The sequence below is a fragment of the Papaver somniferum genome, unplaced genomic scaffold (assembly GCF_003573695.1).
Source record: "Papaver somniferum cultivar HN1 unplaced genomic scaffold, ASM357369v1 unplaced-scaffold_119, whole genome shotgun sequence".
In the NCBI taxonomy this organism is placed as follows: Eukaryota; Viridiplantae; Streptophyta; class Magnoliopsida; order Ranunculales; family Papaveraceae; genus Papaver; species Papaver somniferum.
The window spans coordinates 4,136,249-4,153,348 of record NW_020620936.1 but is presented as its reverse complement, the minus strand read 5'-3'; the positions used below and the strand labels follow the sequence as shown (position 1 = coordinate 4,153,348).

Here is a 17,100-nt window from a genome sequence, read left to right as displayed (position 1 = left end):
CCTGGCTAGTAGATACTAGTGCTACAAAATATAATTAACTTAAAGCTTTCTCATAGCTTTTTAGAGTTTTTCAGAGCTCTTTAGATATTTTAGGGCTTTTTAGAGTTTTCAGGGGTTTTTAGGTTTTTAAGGATTTTTAGAGAACTTTCAAAGTTGATCTTCACTATTGTAGGGATTTGTTATCATCATTTTTTAACGAATCTCCTAGCTTGTAGATCCCAGTGCTACGAGTAGAATTAAATTTAAGCTTTTCAAAGCTTTTTGGAGTCTTCCTGTGCTCTTTTCGGGCTCTTTAGTGTTTTTAGGAAACATTCAAAGATAATCTTTATTATTGTAGTGAATTTTGTTAGTATCATTCTTTATAAAGTATTAAGTTACTTTCAGTTGACTTTAACGAATCCCCTGGCTAGTAGATACTAGTGCTACGAAATATAATTAACATATAGGTTTTTCAGAGTTTTTCAGAGCTCTTTAGATTTTTCAGAGCTCTTTAGATATTTTAGGGATTTTTATAGTTTTCAAGGCTTTTTAGAGAACATTCAAATTTGATCTTCACTAATCTACGAATTTGTTATTATCATTCTTTAGCGAATCTCCTAGCTTGTAGATCCCAGTGCTGCGGAGTATAATTAAATTTAAGCTTTTCAAAGCTTTTTGGAGTCTTCCTGAGGTTTTTAGAGTTTCTCAGAGCTCTTTCAGGGCTCTTTAGTGTTTTTAGGATTTTTAGGAAACATTCAAAGATCATCTTCATTATTGTAAGGAATCTTGTTAGTATCATTCTTTATAAAGAATTAAGTTACTTTCAGCTGGCTTTAACGAATCCCCTGGCTCGTAGATACTAGTGCTACGAAATATAATTAACTTATATCTTTTCAGAGTTTTTCAGAGCTCTTTAAATTTTTCAGAGCTCTTTAGATATTTTAGGGCTTTTTAGAGTTTTAAGGGTTTTTTAGAGTTTTCAAGGATTTTTAGAGAACATTCAAAGTTGATCTTCACTATTCTAGGGACTTGTTATTATCATTCTTTAACAAATCTCCTAGCTTGTAGATCCCAGTGCTACGGAGTATAATTAAATTTAAGCTTTTCAAAGCTTGTTGGAGTCTTCCTGAGCTTTTTAGAGTTTTCCAGAGCTCTTTCAGGGCTCTTTAGTGTTTTTAGGGTTTTTAGGAAACTTTTTTTTTGGTAAATCCAAACTGTATTGAAAATAGCAAAGTTACACAATAAAATAAACAACAAGAAAAGAGGCCAGAGAGACCCCAAAAATTTGTTGCCTAATTAAAACGAAAATAAGTTACATTTGGGTATTCAACAGAATTTAGAAAGTCCGGTCTTCCAGTATAGTGTCTACCTTCCTTATTTGGAAGGTCACAACCTCTCTTAGCCATGTTATCTGCTCCAAAATTAGCTTCCCTAAAAGAATGCTCAAAACGAATAGCTTCAAAATTTGAAGAAACTTCACTCCAATGCTGTCGAACAAACCACGGAAGAGAAGAAGAAGTAAAATCCATTACTGCACTATATGAGTCTGAACGAATGCAAACTCTTAAAAAAAAACCACTGAATCGCCAATTCCATCCCAATAATAATGCCAAAGTTATCTAATAGGTAATTTGTAGTAATACCCAAACCTATACTCATTGCTCCAACAACATTTGCTCCATGATCTCTCGCCACCACACCAGCTCCAGCCACTCACGGATTCCCATGAGCAGCACCGTCACAGCACAGCAGCAATTCGTCCATCTCCGGTACAGTCCACTTACACTCAACAGGTTCATGAAACTGAACCAGTCTATGCGCCAGTTTAAAGAATTCCATAAATTTGAGATCCTCCACAGAATAGTGCATGAAACCCTTAAGTCGTCTTGAGTAATCATGTACTTGGTTAAACACACTTTTTTGAAAGAAAATCCAGCAAAGTTTTTTATTCTCATAAACAAATCTGTTCCTAGTCTGCCACAGCTCCGATCGCACCACCAAATTTGTCAACAACCACAGCTCCTTGAACACCCCACTTCTCCCCCTTGCTGCCTTGTATACTGTTGTCAGCTGCAAATGCGAATGGACACCAAAAATGTCTGCAATCCATTTCCAAGCTTTCTCAGCAAAAAAACAATGCCACAACAGGTGGTCCAGCGTCTCCTCTTCAGAATTACACAAACAACACTTGTTTGCAATCTGAATTTTAAACCGGCTTTGGACTTTATCCAGAGTAGCACAAGCGCCCGTAAGGATTTTCCAGTTTCTCGCAGCTAAGGCAGGATGAATGGCCTTTCTCCATAACAAGTTTGTTCCCTCCAGCTTGGCATACTTCTTACGGATCAAGTTCTTAGCAGAACTGACAATAGACTTGCCAGAATAGCTGGGCTTCCACACCATACAATCACCACCATTTAACGGCCTAGGTAAATCAGAAAAACAACTCGAGCAGCTAGCAAATTATGATGACATTCCACACTCAGATTCCAATTACCGTTAGTAAGCATGTCACCAACCAACAGTGTACGATCCAAGGAAAAGTCTTCAAGAATTTCAGCTATGGACTCATCACCCACCCATACGTCATAGTAAAGAGAAGTATTTCGACCATCACCAATTAAGACTTTAGCATTATCTTCCACAAGGGATAAACCCATTTGATACCAGGGAGAATAAAAGATTTCACATAATGAACCAACTCACCATTCCTATTAAAAAAATTTGCTCGCAGAAAACGAGCCCAAATTTTATTAGATTTAAGGATTTTCCACCAAAGACCCATAAGCAACGCCTTGTTCTTTTTTTTTTTTGCTAGGTCAAAATGGTTTATTAAAGCAAAAAAACGTAATTACAAGAATTACAAAATGGGAGGCGCTATGCCTCCACACCCCCATAAACCAAAGGGGCAAAAAAAAACTCTAAAAACTCATAAAATAAGCTCTTAAGCACTAAAAAAAACATAAAGAAGAAAACTAATAAAATCAAAATCGCTTTCGCCTCTTATTTCCAACTCTAAAATTCCTCTTTTTGTGAATGAGATCATCAATTATTTGAGTCAAATCATAGTGATCTTTGAATTCATCTTCATAATCATCATAAGTTTCATCATTGTCAAAGCAACGCCTTGTTCATTACACTCATCTGAGTTATACCCAACCCGCCTTCATCATAAGGAGCACAAATCTTGTCATACGCCACAACAAAAGATTTACTCATTTTTTTTTTTGATAAGTCAAAAAATGTATTAAAATGAAAATATTTACAAGGTAGATAGAGAGAAAAGAGGTCATAGCAACCCAAATACTCTCAAAGACTACTTAAAACGAAAATAAGCAACATTTGGTAATTCAATAGAAAGTAAAAAATCAGGTTGATCTACATAATGTATTCCCACACCATGATCCAAATCACAACCTCTTCTAGCCATCTTATCCGCAGAAAAATTTGCTTCTCGATACGAATGAACGAACCTGATAGAATCATAATGATTACACACTGCTTCCCATCTTTGTTGAACAAACCATGGTAAACTATTATGCTCCAAAATACCAAAAACACTTGCTGAGTCTGATCTAATGAGGAACCTACGAAAACCCCATTGTCTAGCCCACTCCAGCTCAAATACAACTCCATACAATTCAGCTAAGAAATTAAACGTGATACCCAGCCCAATTTCCATAGCACCCACCACTCCACAGCTCGCGTCTCTTGCAACCACTCCAGCACCAGCGACGCCTGGGTTGTTCCGAGAGGCCCCATCACAGCAAAGAAGCAGTTCTCCTTGCTCTGGCGGAACCCAATCACACTGGACAGTGACACAGTGTTTAACCTTTCTAAACTTCACACGGAAGTCCAGCACACGTAAATCATCACACGTATTCTTCATGAAACCTTTCATGCGATCTGAGTATTCATGAATAAGATTGAAAACCCTTTTCTGAAACACTGACCAACACGGATTCCTCTTCTCATAGATTTTTTTTGTTACGAGTATACCATAACTCCGATCTAATGACCAGGTTAGACACCAGCCATAAATCCTTAAACATCCTACTGCCATTCTTCGCAGCTTTGATAGAAGAAATTAAATTATAGTGTGGCTGAATGTGGAAAATACCTGATAACCATCTCCAAGCTTTCTGCACAAAACAGTAGCTCCAAGGAACGTGCTCCAAGGTCTCCTCTTCAGTTTGACACACACAGCAAGACGATGCCAGAGAAATCTTGAATCTGCTACGAACGTTGTCCAGAGTGGCACACACACCTCGGACAAACTTCCAGTTTTGTGCTGTCAAAGAAGGGTGCACAACTTTCCTCCAAATCAAACTAGCTTCTTCAAATACAGGATATTTATCCCTAACCAACTCCCGAGCATACTTGACAGTGAACTGACCCCTCAAGTCCGGCATCCAAATTTTTATATCCTGTCCTCCCTGAATAGTTGGAAGATCATCCATCACAACCCCAACATTCACCAGATCATTGTAATGATCCCCCTGCAAAACCCATTCACCCTGCACTATAATATCACTAACACGAGCTTTCCTGTCCAAATATGTACGATCCAGAATATCAGCCGCCTTAACACCATACCACACGTTATAAAAGAGAGACGTAGCCCTGCCATCTCCAATTAGGCATTTAGTGTTCCGCACAACCTCTGAGTGAACCCAACGAATTCCTGGAAGGATAGTCGATTTAACACCAACCAATTTAATGCGACCATCTCTGCAAGTATACTTCGTTTCTAAGAACCGAGCCCAATTTTTCCTAGAAGACTTAATACTCCACCAGAGTTTCATTAGAAGAGCCTTGTTCATGGTTCTCATACTAGTCAGACAAATACCACCCTCCTTAGTAGGATAGCATATCTTATCAAAACCAACCACAAAAGCTCTCGACAAGTTTGAATCCCCCGACCACAGGAAATTACGAATAAAACGCTCACATTGATGAATGAATTTAACCGGCCATTTATACACATCCATATTGTGTATAGAATAGCTAGAGAGAACATGTTTTATAAGAACAACTCTATCTTGAAAAGAGAGTAACTTACCTTTTAAGACTGACAACTGATCTTTTAGCTTGTCAATGATGTTGCTAATGTGCCTATACTTCACAGCTCCAGGCATGAATTGAACTCCCAAATACCTATCCGAAAAATAAGTAATTTCCATTCCCAAAAAATTGGCAATAGTCTGGCACCTACTCAAAGACCCACCACCAAAGTAGATTTTACTTTTCGCCCTACAAACACGTTGGCCCGATCAAGCAACTTCACCAAGTTTGTCACACTCTTCATATTTCCCTTGCAAAAAGTCATAATGTCATCAGCAAAGAAAAGATGAGTAGGCGCAACACCATTACGCTTTACCATATGGGTCATGCTTTTGTCTTGAAAGAGTTTAGTAATGTTCCGGCTAAGAACATCCTCTATCAAAACAAAAATAAGAGGAGAAAGAGGATCTCCTTGATGCAAACCCCTGTTGATCAAGGATAGATATACGAGCAGACTTCAGAATATTGATAAGAATAGATATACGAGCAGACTTCAGAATATTGAGAATCCAAGAATACCAATTCTCCGAGAAACCATATCTTCTAAAAACCTCCAAAATGAAGGACCAACTAACCGTATCGAAAGCCTGAGAAATATCCATCTTCATACCCAAATTACCATCCTTCCTTTTAATTTGCAGTTCATTAACCATCTCCGACGCCAAACTAATATTTTCATGAATATTTCTCCCTTTCATGAAAGCTACTTGTTCTTCGGACACCAAATTACCCAAGACCTTACCAAGTCTAGTAGCTAGAATTTTAGTAAAAATCTTAAAGAAAAAGTTACTTAGACCAATAGGTCTATATTTTCTCAAAGAATTAGCATTTCTCACCTTCGCAAGCAAAAGAATGAGACTAGAATTAGCTCCATTAGGAATCATTTTAGTAGTCCAGCAAAAAATAATAGCATTGAGAAGGTCTTGTTGAATAATATTCCAACAGTGCCTATAAAAACATCATGAAAACCCATCCGGTCCCGGTGCACTATCCGCTCCTAAATCAAAAACCGTAGTCTTGATTTCTTCAAAAGTAGGAATGGCATCTAACATCTCACTTTCCACCTGAGAAATAGAATAATGTTCATACTCAAACAAATGGTCTTCCACTAGAAAATCTTCCCCATTAAATTTAGACTTATAATAATTAACTACATGATCACGAAGAAGGTCCGGATCATTAAACTAAACCATCATCAGAAACAAGCTCCGATATTGTATTATTGCTTCTCGGAATATTGATGCTGATGTGGAAGAAAGAGGTATTGCTAGACCCCTCCAGAATCCATTTATTACGCGACTTTTGCCTGAGCATAATATGATGTTGTAACCGCACTTCTTGAACAACAACCAGGGCATCTTTCATCACATTAAGTTTGGTAGTATCATGTGGGTCTTCATCAGAATTAAGACTTTCCACTTCAAACTTTAACTGAGCTTGTTTTAGCCGAGCATTAACATTACCAAAAATATTTTGGTTCCATAATTTGATTGCTGCCTTCAAACGTCTCAGTTTGAAAGGAAAGATGAAGTTAGGGCTTCCATAAGCCGGAGCGTTCCAATAAGCCTCCACCATACCCAAAAAACCATGATGAGTGAACCACATTTTCTGAATCCGGAACGGAGCACGCTTAGACCTAGGCGCAATAAAAGGATAGCCAATGAGAGTACAATGGTCGGAAACTTCCCTAGGAAGAGCTTTACACCGCCAATTCGAAAACTTCATCAACCAAGATTCATTAATAACATCACGATGAAGCTTACTAAGAATTCTACCAACACCTGATTGACCATTAGTCCAAGTGAATTTCGAACCCAAAGAATCAGCCTCAAATAAGTTGTTCTCCTCCATCCAATCACTAAAATCATTTATACAAGAAGTGCGCGGCTCTCGACTACCCTTCTTATCGTCCCTCCGAATAACACAATTAAAATCACCTATAACCAGCCAAGGAATCACTGTGTCAAACTCCGAAAGTTGACTCCATAACCTCCTTCTAGTAACTTGAATATAACTAGCATGAACAAAAAAGAGACCATAACTCCCTCAGTTTTAACCGTAATGGCCTGCCTAGTCGAATTAACTACCACTGGCTCTTCAATGTATTCACTCCAAAGAATCCAAAGATTACCTAAAGAGCTTGAAGAAGAATTATGAATTGCCTTTTTAACAAAACCACCCAAATTTAGACGTAAAATAAAATTTTCGGAGTACTGAATTTTAGGCTCAACAGTACAAAGCATAACCGGCTTAAACTCATTCACCAACTCTCGCAACTTCAAACCAGCTTCTACTTTCGCCACCCCATTAATATTCCAATAGAGAACCCGCATTAAGAAACTGGTTTTGTATTTTTATTTTTAACCTTAGGATTCTGAGACAGATCCCTTCTTTGAAGTATAGGAGAGAATCCCTTATAGACTCTGATACCTAATTCATTAATTTCCGTATCCGAGTCAGACTTGGACGCTGAAGAAATATCTTGCTTCTCTGAAACCAGCACACGACCAGGCTTCCTTTTTTTCCTTGTGTTTAACTTGTTCTTCATGGCAATCACCCAATTTAGAACCTTTAACACCTGCAGTAGCTTTTTCTGGCGATGAATCATCGTCAGAACTCTCTATACCCTTATCAGCTTGTTGTTCCGACTCCATTAAGCCCAGTTCGTCATTTAAGACATTGAACTAATTTGGTGATATTACCACCGTAGAATATGTAACTTCTAGATAAGTTGGAGTTTCCGAGATACTATCAACCACTGTGTCATCAGACTGGTGATTTATCTCTCCATCAGTTGCAACAGGAGTAGCAGAAGAGCTAGCCTTATTCTTATCAGCATTAGAGTGATTAGTTCTTGCCAATTCATCACTCGTAACTGACTTAGCATTCGAGTTATTAGTTTCACCCACTAATGAACTACCAGTTAAAACTCTTTTCGCAGCTAGCGCCTGTTTAGCTTCCTCAAAAGCTTTAGACGTTGTTTGCAAAAGAGCTTCAGAAGAAGCCAACTCCTTCTCAAGCTGGGCAGTTTCCTCCACACTCCCAACATTCTCCTCAACTGTGTTTGGTTTATCATTAACATAGGTAGTATTTGAACCAGCAGGATCATTGGAATTCTCACCCCTTATCTTCCTCCTGTTCTTTGCTGATTGCCAACCTTGGGAAGAATCCCCTTTCTATGCATTATTAACATTAGCCTTCTCTGCATTATTAGCATTAGCCTACGATTGTTCGTCTGACTTTTGTTTTCTCCTACAATCATCATCATTATGCCCAATAATGCTGCACTTCGTGCAAAACTTTGGTTTTTTTGGTATATCCAGATATTCCCAGAAAGTACGACCCCCAGCCGTTAATCGAATCCTTTCTGGAACATGTTTCGCAAAATCTATATAAACCATATCTGATGCAAACTTTCCAAACTCCGAATTAAGAGTTCGCTGATCAACCAGAATCGGAGATCCCAACCCTTTCCCAATCGATAACAAAGACTTTTCTGTCCATAACTCTGCATGTAGTCCTGGGAAGTGAACCCAAACAGTTGCATGGGAAGTTTTTTGGCGTTCCGGATCAAAGCATGGATACCAATCCATGAGTTTCAACTCATTCTGATTGATGTACCACTTCGTAAGACGGATTCGCTCCTTCGTCTCCGCATCTTGTAGCATGATAACAAAAAAACCATTGCTCATTGTCATGACACTAACAGAGTTAGGGTTTATCTTCCATTGATTAATCAAGCTGCTTTTCACCTCCATAAACTTCAAACCTGTGAAGTTTAGACGTGCAATGGAGCTATGCTCGAATGATTTACATCCGTCCTGGTAAAACTTCGAAGGAATGACCAAAGATGGTTCACCATCAATTAAATTTGGATTTGGTAAACTATTAATATCCAGAGTCGTGGGTTGTAAAGTTTGCTTAGCTTTCACCTTGTCAGCGAAAGATTGATTGTTGTTATTAGATGTGCTTGGAACAACAGTCATTTCTTCCATTGAATCACAAAAAATGATCGAAAATTTGAAAAACCCTAAAACCGTAGAGTAGGCGCCAGAGTTTTTCTCTCATCTTAAGATTCTAGGGATTTTAACAAAAGATTTACTCACCTTAGAATCACCAGACCATAAGAAATTACGAAAATCCACTTCACATTGATGACCAAACTTCCTTGGCCATTTATAAACAACCATTTTGTGAATAGAAAAACTCGCAATAACAGATTTCACCAAAACCACCCTATCTTGAAAAGAGAGCATCCTTCCCTTCCAACCTACTAATTGATCTTTAATCTTTTCAACCACATTAGCAATGTGGTGATACTTCACAGCACCTGACATAACTTTAACTCCCAAATACCTATCCGCGAAAGTCGCAATAGGCATCCCCCAAAAATTAGAAATCCTAGCTCTCCTCCACAAAGAACCTCCTCCATAATAAATCTTACTCTTAGCTCGACTAACTGTTTGACCAGAAGACCGCTGATAAGAACCCAAAAGAGCTACAAGATTTCTCAATCTCTTCATATTACCTTTGCAATAAATCATAATATCATCAGAAAAAACAAGTGGGTGGGAGATATACCTTTTATAGAGACCATAGTAGTCATTGCACCCTCACGAAAAAGCTTCGTGATATTTCTACTGAGAACGTCTTCAATCAACACAAAAATCAGTGGAGATAGTGGATCTCCCTGACGAAGCCCCCTATCTATACTGAAATAACCCTCCGGATTACCATTGACAAGCACAGAAATCCTAGCTGATTTTAAAAAATTGAGAATTCAACCACACCACCAATCCGAAAAACCATACTTTCTAAACACCTCCAGAATAAAACTCCAACTTACTGTATCAAAAGCTTGCGTAATATCCAGCTTCAAACCAACATTTCCATTTTTCCATTTAATTTGGATTTCATTCACCATCTCCGAATCTAGACTAATATTTTCATGAATATTTCTCCCCTTCATAAAAACAACTTGCTCCTCAGAAACAAGTTTACCCAAAACACTACCAAGCCGAGTAGCCAAAATCTTAGTACAAATTTTAAAGAAAAAATTACTAAGACCAATTGGTCTAAAATTATTAAGAGTATTAGCACCTCTTTCCTTCGGAAGCAGCAACAACAGGCTTGAATTAACTCCATGGGGAATGGTCTTATTCACCCAGCAATATAAAATAGCATTAACTAAATCTTGATTAATAACTTCCCAACAATGTCTATAAAAGAAGCCAGCAAACCCATCAGGCCCTGGCGCACTATCTGCTCCCAAAGAAAAAACCGCCTCATATATTTCATCAAAAGAAGGAATTTGATCCATACGACCACTCTCCTCAAACGAAATACTCTCATGCTCCACATCAAACAGATAATCCACGGGGACAGAAACATCTCCATTGAATTTGTTTATAAAATAGTTTACCGCAAGATCTCTAATTTGATTACAATCCGTAACAGTCACCCCATGATCATCCACATGCTCTGAAATCATATTACTACTCCTTCGAATTCTAATAATGTTGTGAAAGAAACTAGTGTTACTTGCATCTTCAACCAACCACTGATTTCTAGATTTTTGCTTTAACATTGTAGCTAACTGCTGATTAATGATTTTTCGTGGGTTGTAGTAATGAGGTTCAAACTCTCGGACTTGTGAAAATTAAATTTAAAGATTTAATAAAATTATATACAAAATTATTAACAATGGGTGCGAGAGGTAACCAAGACACTAGATTCCACTATTATGCAAAATTGAATGATAAATATTTCAAAACTTTATTCAATTCTTAAGTCCTCTTTTATCTTTAATTCACTACCAATCATACAGATTCTCAAACATTATTTGTAAACCTTAAGCAAAACCTATCAAACTGAATAACAAATAATTAAGAAAATCATTCAAACAATTTAAAACTCTGCGAAAGCAGCGATTAGGTGAATTATATAATTAAATTTGAAGAGCTCCAACAGTGCTTCTATACAAAACATCATCTTCAAATAAGGAAGAGTGCTCAGCTGGTTGAGGTTTTGAATAAGGTGTGTCACTAGGCTTGCAAACACTCATCTTAGTTTTAGAGAGTAAATTAGAGATGTACTGAGTTTGACTAAGATGAATACCTTCTGAAGTATGAGTAGCTTGAATGCCCAAGAAAAAATGAAGCTCACCCAAATCCTTGATGGAAAATTCATTATTCATGGATGTAATCAAAGAATGAATAGTAGAAGGACCATTGCCAGTGATTAAGATATCATCCACATAGATAAGAATATAGATTGTGGTTGAAGCATTGACTCTGTAAAATAATGAAGTGTCAGTCTTTGAGGATTGAAAACCATTCTGGAGCAAGAATTTTCTTAGCCTTTCAAACCAAGCTCTAGGAGCTTGTTTGAGTCCATAAAGAGCCTTTTGAAGTTTGTATACATGATGAGGAAACACAGTATCAGACTAACCTGGAGGTTGAAACATGAAAACATCTTCAGATAAATGGCCATGTAGAAAAGCATTCTTTACATCCAATTGTCTAACTTGCCAGCTTTTATAAAGATCTATAGAAAGAATTGTTATCACTATTGTAGGCTTCACAACTGGACTAAAAGTATCCTGATAGTCAATGCCTTCTACCTGATTGTAACCCTTAGCTAATAGTCTAGATTTGTATCTCTCAATAGATCCATCTGCATTTGTTTTGATCCTGAATATCCATTTACACCCAATAACATTGTATGCATCAGCTGAAGTAACTAACTTCCAAGTGCCATTTTGATTAAGGCATTAATTTCTTCATCCATAGCAGCTCTCCATTTTGGGTCTTTACAGGCTTCAGTATAGCAAGTTGGAACTGTGATATCCTCACATACAGATTGTACTTCAGATGCATATACTTTAGGTTTAAAGATACCCTGTTTACCTCTTGTTTGCATATGATGAGCATTAGCAGTAACTGAAGGAGGTGAGGAAGTAGATGCAGTTAATAGAGGCAACTCAGGGAAGATAATCTTCTCAAAACTGACTGGAACAATTACTTCATTAGAAATAGCTGGTGCTAAGGTAGTAACTTGTGAAGGTACAATGGACATACTAGATAAAGTTGCAGATGCAGAGTCTTGAGATTGAAACAGATTGGCATAAGGGAATGCAGTCTCTTCAAAGACAACATCTCTAGAAATTATGATCTTGTTTGTTTGCAGATTTAAGCATCTATATCCCTTGTGTAAACTACTATAACCCAGAAAAACACACTTCACAGATCTTGGTTGCAGTTTATGATTATTAAAGGTCTTAGGCAGGGATAACATGCACACCCAAATATTTTTAGGAACTCATAATCTGGTTTTAACTGAAACAAACATTCTAAAGGAGAGACATCGTGTAAGACTGAAGTGGACTATTGTTAAGAAAATTAGCAGTTTCAAATGCATATGACCAGTAAGATAATGATAATAAAGCATGAGATTAGAGTATAAACCAGTTTCCACTATGTACCTGTGTTTTCTCTCTGTTGTATCATTTTGAGCATGAGCATGAGGACATGACACTCTGTGACCAATTCCACATGAATCCAAGTAGGTTTACACAATTATATATTCTCCTCCCCAGTCTGATTGAATAAATTTAATGCTTCTTGATAATAACCTCTCAATGTGAGCCTTAAATTTGATAAATGTATAAAGAACTTCATACTTGTATGCCAAAGGATATATCCATGTAAACCTACTAAATGAGTCTATGAATGACACATAATATTTGTAGCCATTTATTGAACATAAAGGAGATACCCATACATCAGTGTGAATAAGATCTAAAGGACCATAATCTTTGGCATTAGACATTTTGAGTAGGGCAAAGCATGACTCTTAGCTAACTGACAATCATGACATATAGTAGTAGACATATGATCACTAATAACCTCATCAACATAAGACAGCACATGCTTCAAAGTTTGATATGCAGGATATCCCAGTTTGTTGTGCCAACTAGAGAGAGTAGAAGTACCGGATGCAAAGGCTTGTTTAAGTTGAGCTGCTGTAAACTCCAGATGATAAAGTCCATCTTTAACAGGACCATGAAGGAGCACCTTGTGAGTAACCATATCCTTCACAAATAATTCATCAGGATAGAATTCAAAGAAACGATTATTTTCTTTGGTAAACTGATGCACGGATATTAAATTCTTAGTTATTGAAGGTACCTGAAGCAAATTTGACATAACAAACTTTGTAGAGCCATTCTGAAAATTAGAAGAACCAATATGAGTTATGTGCAAACCTGAGCCGTTTCCTACACGAACTTGATCAGTTCCATGGTACTCAGAGTGTAAGTTGAGATTATACAAATCAGAAGTAAGATGATGTGTAGCACCTGAGTCCGGAATCCAATTAGAATGAGAAGCAGAAGCACCAAAAAAGGATGTAGAAGCACCAGACTGTGAAGTATAAGGATCATCGTTGTAAACTGCAAAGGCTTCAGGTTCTGGACACCAAAATTCTTCACAATCATCACCAAAGTAGTCTTAAGAAGTATTGTAAGCTTGAGCCATGTAATTGTCAGATTGTGCATATCTGTAGTGACAAGTTGGAGCAAAATGTCCAGGCATTGAGCAACAGATAGCAGGAGAAAGAGTTTAATTGCCGGAGTAGGTAGAGTGGATGGCAGTAGTGAGTAGTTTCTGATGAAAGATAAGTTGCTGCCAGCGATAAAATAACTCGATGGAGTTGGGTGCTATTAATGAAGGAGAACAGGGATAGTCGAGAGTCGTATGGAACTGACGGAAAAGAAGGAAAGAAATAGAGAAAAGTTACATGAGATATTAGAGCAAGTCTTATGGTGGAATCCATCCATCTTCCATCTTCCACGCCACCTCAACATTTGGAACTGTGGATGGAAGCGCAAGTGTAATGGTGGAATAGTAGAAACACTATTCTTAATGGAGCTAAAAAAACGCAATTAAGAATGGAGCTAAAAAAACGCAATTAAGAATAGAGCTAAAAAAACGCAATTAAGAATGGAGCTTTTTTTTCAGCCGTTAGATTTCAACAACTCATTTTAAATCTACGAATAAAAAAAACGCAATTAAGAATGGAGCTAAAAAACTCAATTAAGAATGAAGTTTTTTTTCAGCCGTTAGATTTCAACAACTCATTTTAAATCTACGGATAAAAAAAAACGCAATTCTTAATTGCGTTTAACGCTATTCTTATTGCCGTTTAGATGGATTCCACGGACCCTTCCACCAAACCATGGAACCTTGCTTGGATTTTCTGTGGAAAACCCCAACTTGGAAGCCACTAGACTTGACATTCCATGAATTTTACACACTTGGAATAGGTTGGATTCCACCATAAGACTTGCTCTTACGACTAGAAAGTTTCAGCCGCAAAACTGTAGAGAAAAGTAGGAAAACATTCAGGACAAGTTTCGTATGGGAATTCCTAGCCGTGATTACAGTGTAAGAAAAGGGAAAAAGATACAGGAGAAGTTACGGACGGAAAAGCTGACCGTTGGAAAAGAAGAAGAAAATAGGCTGTCAGTTCCGTGGAACTGACAAGCCAAAGACTAAGAGGGTTGGGCTTCTTTCAGGGCTTGTTCGGCACGTCAGCCCATTGGCTGTGTGGGGTTATTCCACACAAGTTTGGCTAGATTTTGGTGGAATTTTGGCAAGTTTAACATCTTGTTTCGACCGGGATCCACGCATGGGGAAACTACAACTTGGGTACTATATAAGAGACTCTTCTAATATTTTTGATATATCTTTTAATCTTTTATCAAGCTATTGGAGAGGAGAACTCAAGAGAAGAAAAGCTAGGGTTTGGAGCTATATTTCCATCACCATAACTATTTCTTTACCATTTTATCATATAAAAACTCATGGGTTTTGTTAGCACCATGACTAGATAAACTTCTTAGTGATTGGGGATGAATTCTAAGTTCTAATACATGATTTGATTCAGCATATACATCCATTTTAATTCTTCACATGGTTATTGATTGTTTTTACTATAACTAATATTATGATTGATTGATAAATTATTTAGGTGGCCAACTGAAATAGTTTATTAGTTAACCTAATGCTAGTAGAAAATTAGGATATCCGTAATTGTTGAATAATTCTCTACACAAGTAGAAATTGCGAAACCTTGCAGAGGGATTCTGTGGAGCAACCGCAAGTAAAAGCAACACTAGAAAGTGAACCTTGCGCTAAGAGTTCAACTACTAGGATTGACCTAAATTTACAAAATATAAAGCATTTGACCAAACTACACTTAGAGTGCCCTACTTCTAGGTGGTTTAGAGGATATAATCTGGCATTCGAGCGCTTCGGTGTCCAGTGACTTAAGGAATTTTGAGGATAGCACTGCGCTAGCTGTTTTCCTACGGTTGGTAATAATATGTGACTTACAAAGAATAGATGAATATGCTACTTTGATGAATGTTTAGTAACATAGAAGGATTCCCTGATCATATTTCTCTCCATTGCTTCCAATCTTAATTATTTTTAATTGCTTTGATTTTACTTTAAATCTAAAACAAACCCCCCTTCTGACATTTTTAACAACTAAAACTCCCTGCTCTTTGTGGGGACGAACCTTATTTACTGCTATATTATTCATTAGTAAATTAGAAGATAAGTAAATTAATTTGAGCATCTACGACACACATCAAATTTTGGCGCCGTTACCGGGGAGCAGTCGGTAGCTTTAGTTGTTTCTTTTAGTTTTATTTTATTTTTAGATTTTATTTTTAGTTTTTAAATTTGTTTTCTAGATTTTTGTTTTAGGTACTTAATCTCTGGCATCGAAGGATTGGAAGTACCCGAGGTGCGGAATTCAAACTTGAAAGGGAATGGTACTACAAGCACGTCCAAAGTTGCAAGAAGAACCTTATACATCAACAATGGTGAACGATGGTACAAATCCTCCACCACCTCCACCCATGGAGAGGAAGTTACGAGAGTTGACATCTCCATGCTTAGATTCGCAACCACTATGCATTACAATCACTAACTTAGTGGAGCTGAAGTCGAATCTAGTTCATCATCTACCGAAGTTCAAGGGACAAGTCTAAGGCAAGGAACCGTCATCTTCAAGTATTTCAACACAATATGACAAGTGTAAGGCAAGGAACCGAAGACAGAGATATGTCTATGCTACAAGCTTTTTCGTTCTCATTAACGGACTTAGCAGAAGAATGGTTGTATTATCTTCCTCCAGGGAGTGTTACAACATGTACTGAGATGAAAAAGCTATTTTTGGAGAAGTACTTTCCTGCTTCTAAGGCGGCTGCTTCTCGTAAAGAGATTAGTGGTATTCTACAGATTACTGGAGAATCTCTTTATGAATACTGGGAGAGATACAAGAGGTTGCTGGCGAGTTGCCCTCACCATAATATATCCTCAAAACTTATCATTCAATACTTCTACGAAGGATTACTTCCAGAAAAGAGGAATTTGATTGATGCAAAAGCCGGTGGTTCACTCACTGAGAAGACAATCTTGCAAGCAACTAGTCTGACTGAGAGTATGACCTCAAATGCACAACAGTTTTATACAAGACATGACTCAAATGTCAGAAGGGTTGGCGAGATGGGGGAGTCCCCGAATACAGATCATCTCTTAAGTACAATTGAGAAGGTTATTCATCGTATAGCTTCTGTAGTAGCTCCACCATATGAAGAAGAGGCCGAGGTGAATGCTTTATTTCCTAATCCAAGGCCAAGGTATGATCCATATTCTAACACTTTTAATCCTGGTTAGAAAGATCATCCTAATTTCAGTTATGCAAACAAGCAAGCAAGCTGCAGCTCCTAATCCTTATGCAAGGCAAGGTGGTTTTCAACAACAATTCCAACCACAACCACAAGCTCCAAATGAGGATACCTCTGAGAAGATGATTACCATGATGCAAGGTCTTTCATCTATATTCCAACAAAGTCAACCAAAAGCCGAACAAAATCAGTTAAAAACTGATAATGCTTTTAGAGATCTACAAACTCAAATGGGGCAGTTGGCTACGGATGTGAATCTACTGAAATCACAAGCATCGACAAAGTTGTTATCCCGACCT

At 37.5% G+C, this 17,100-nt stretch overlaps 1 protein-coding gene and 1 non-coding gene across 2 annotated transcripts; both read right to left on the bottom strand.

Annotated features, from left to right (window-relative positions):
• Positions 1 to 1,692: 1,692 nt before the first annotated feature.
• LOC113330814 lies at positions 1,693 to 2,636 on the bottom strand. Its single transcript, XM_026577624.1, has 2 exons — positions 2,500 to 2,636; positions 1,693 to 2,401 (listed from the first exon to the last, which is right to left on the bottom strand). Exons 1-2 carry the CDS (start codon positions 2,634 to 2,636, stop codon positions 1,693 to 1,695), a joined length of 846 nt encoding a protein of 281 aa, XP_026433409.1.
• A 13,683-nt stretch (positions 2,637 to 16,319) lies between these two features.
• LOC113330871 lies at positions 16,320 to 16,426 on the bottom strand. The gene has a single exon (XR_003350568.1). It is a non-coding gene; the product is annotated as a small nucleolar RNA R71 (small nucleolar RNA).
• Between the last annotated feature and the right edge of the window lie 674 nt (positions 16,427 to 17,100).

Excerpts from the sequence above, each read along its gene's own strand:
- LOC113330814 (XM_026577624.1), bottom strand. The coding sequence starts at position 2,636 with ATGGGTTTATCCCTTGTGGAAGATAATGCTAAAGTCTTAATTGGTGAT. Across the intron at positions 2,402-2,499 it reads TTTTCCTTGGATCGTACACT|GCCGTTAAATGGTGGTGATT; the intron begins GTTGGTTGGTGA and ends TGATTTACCTAG.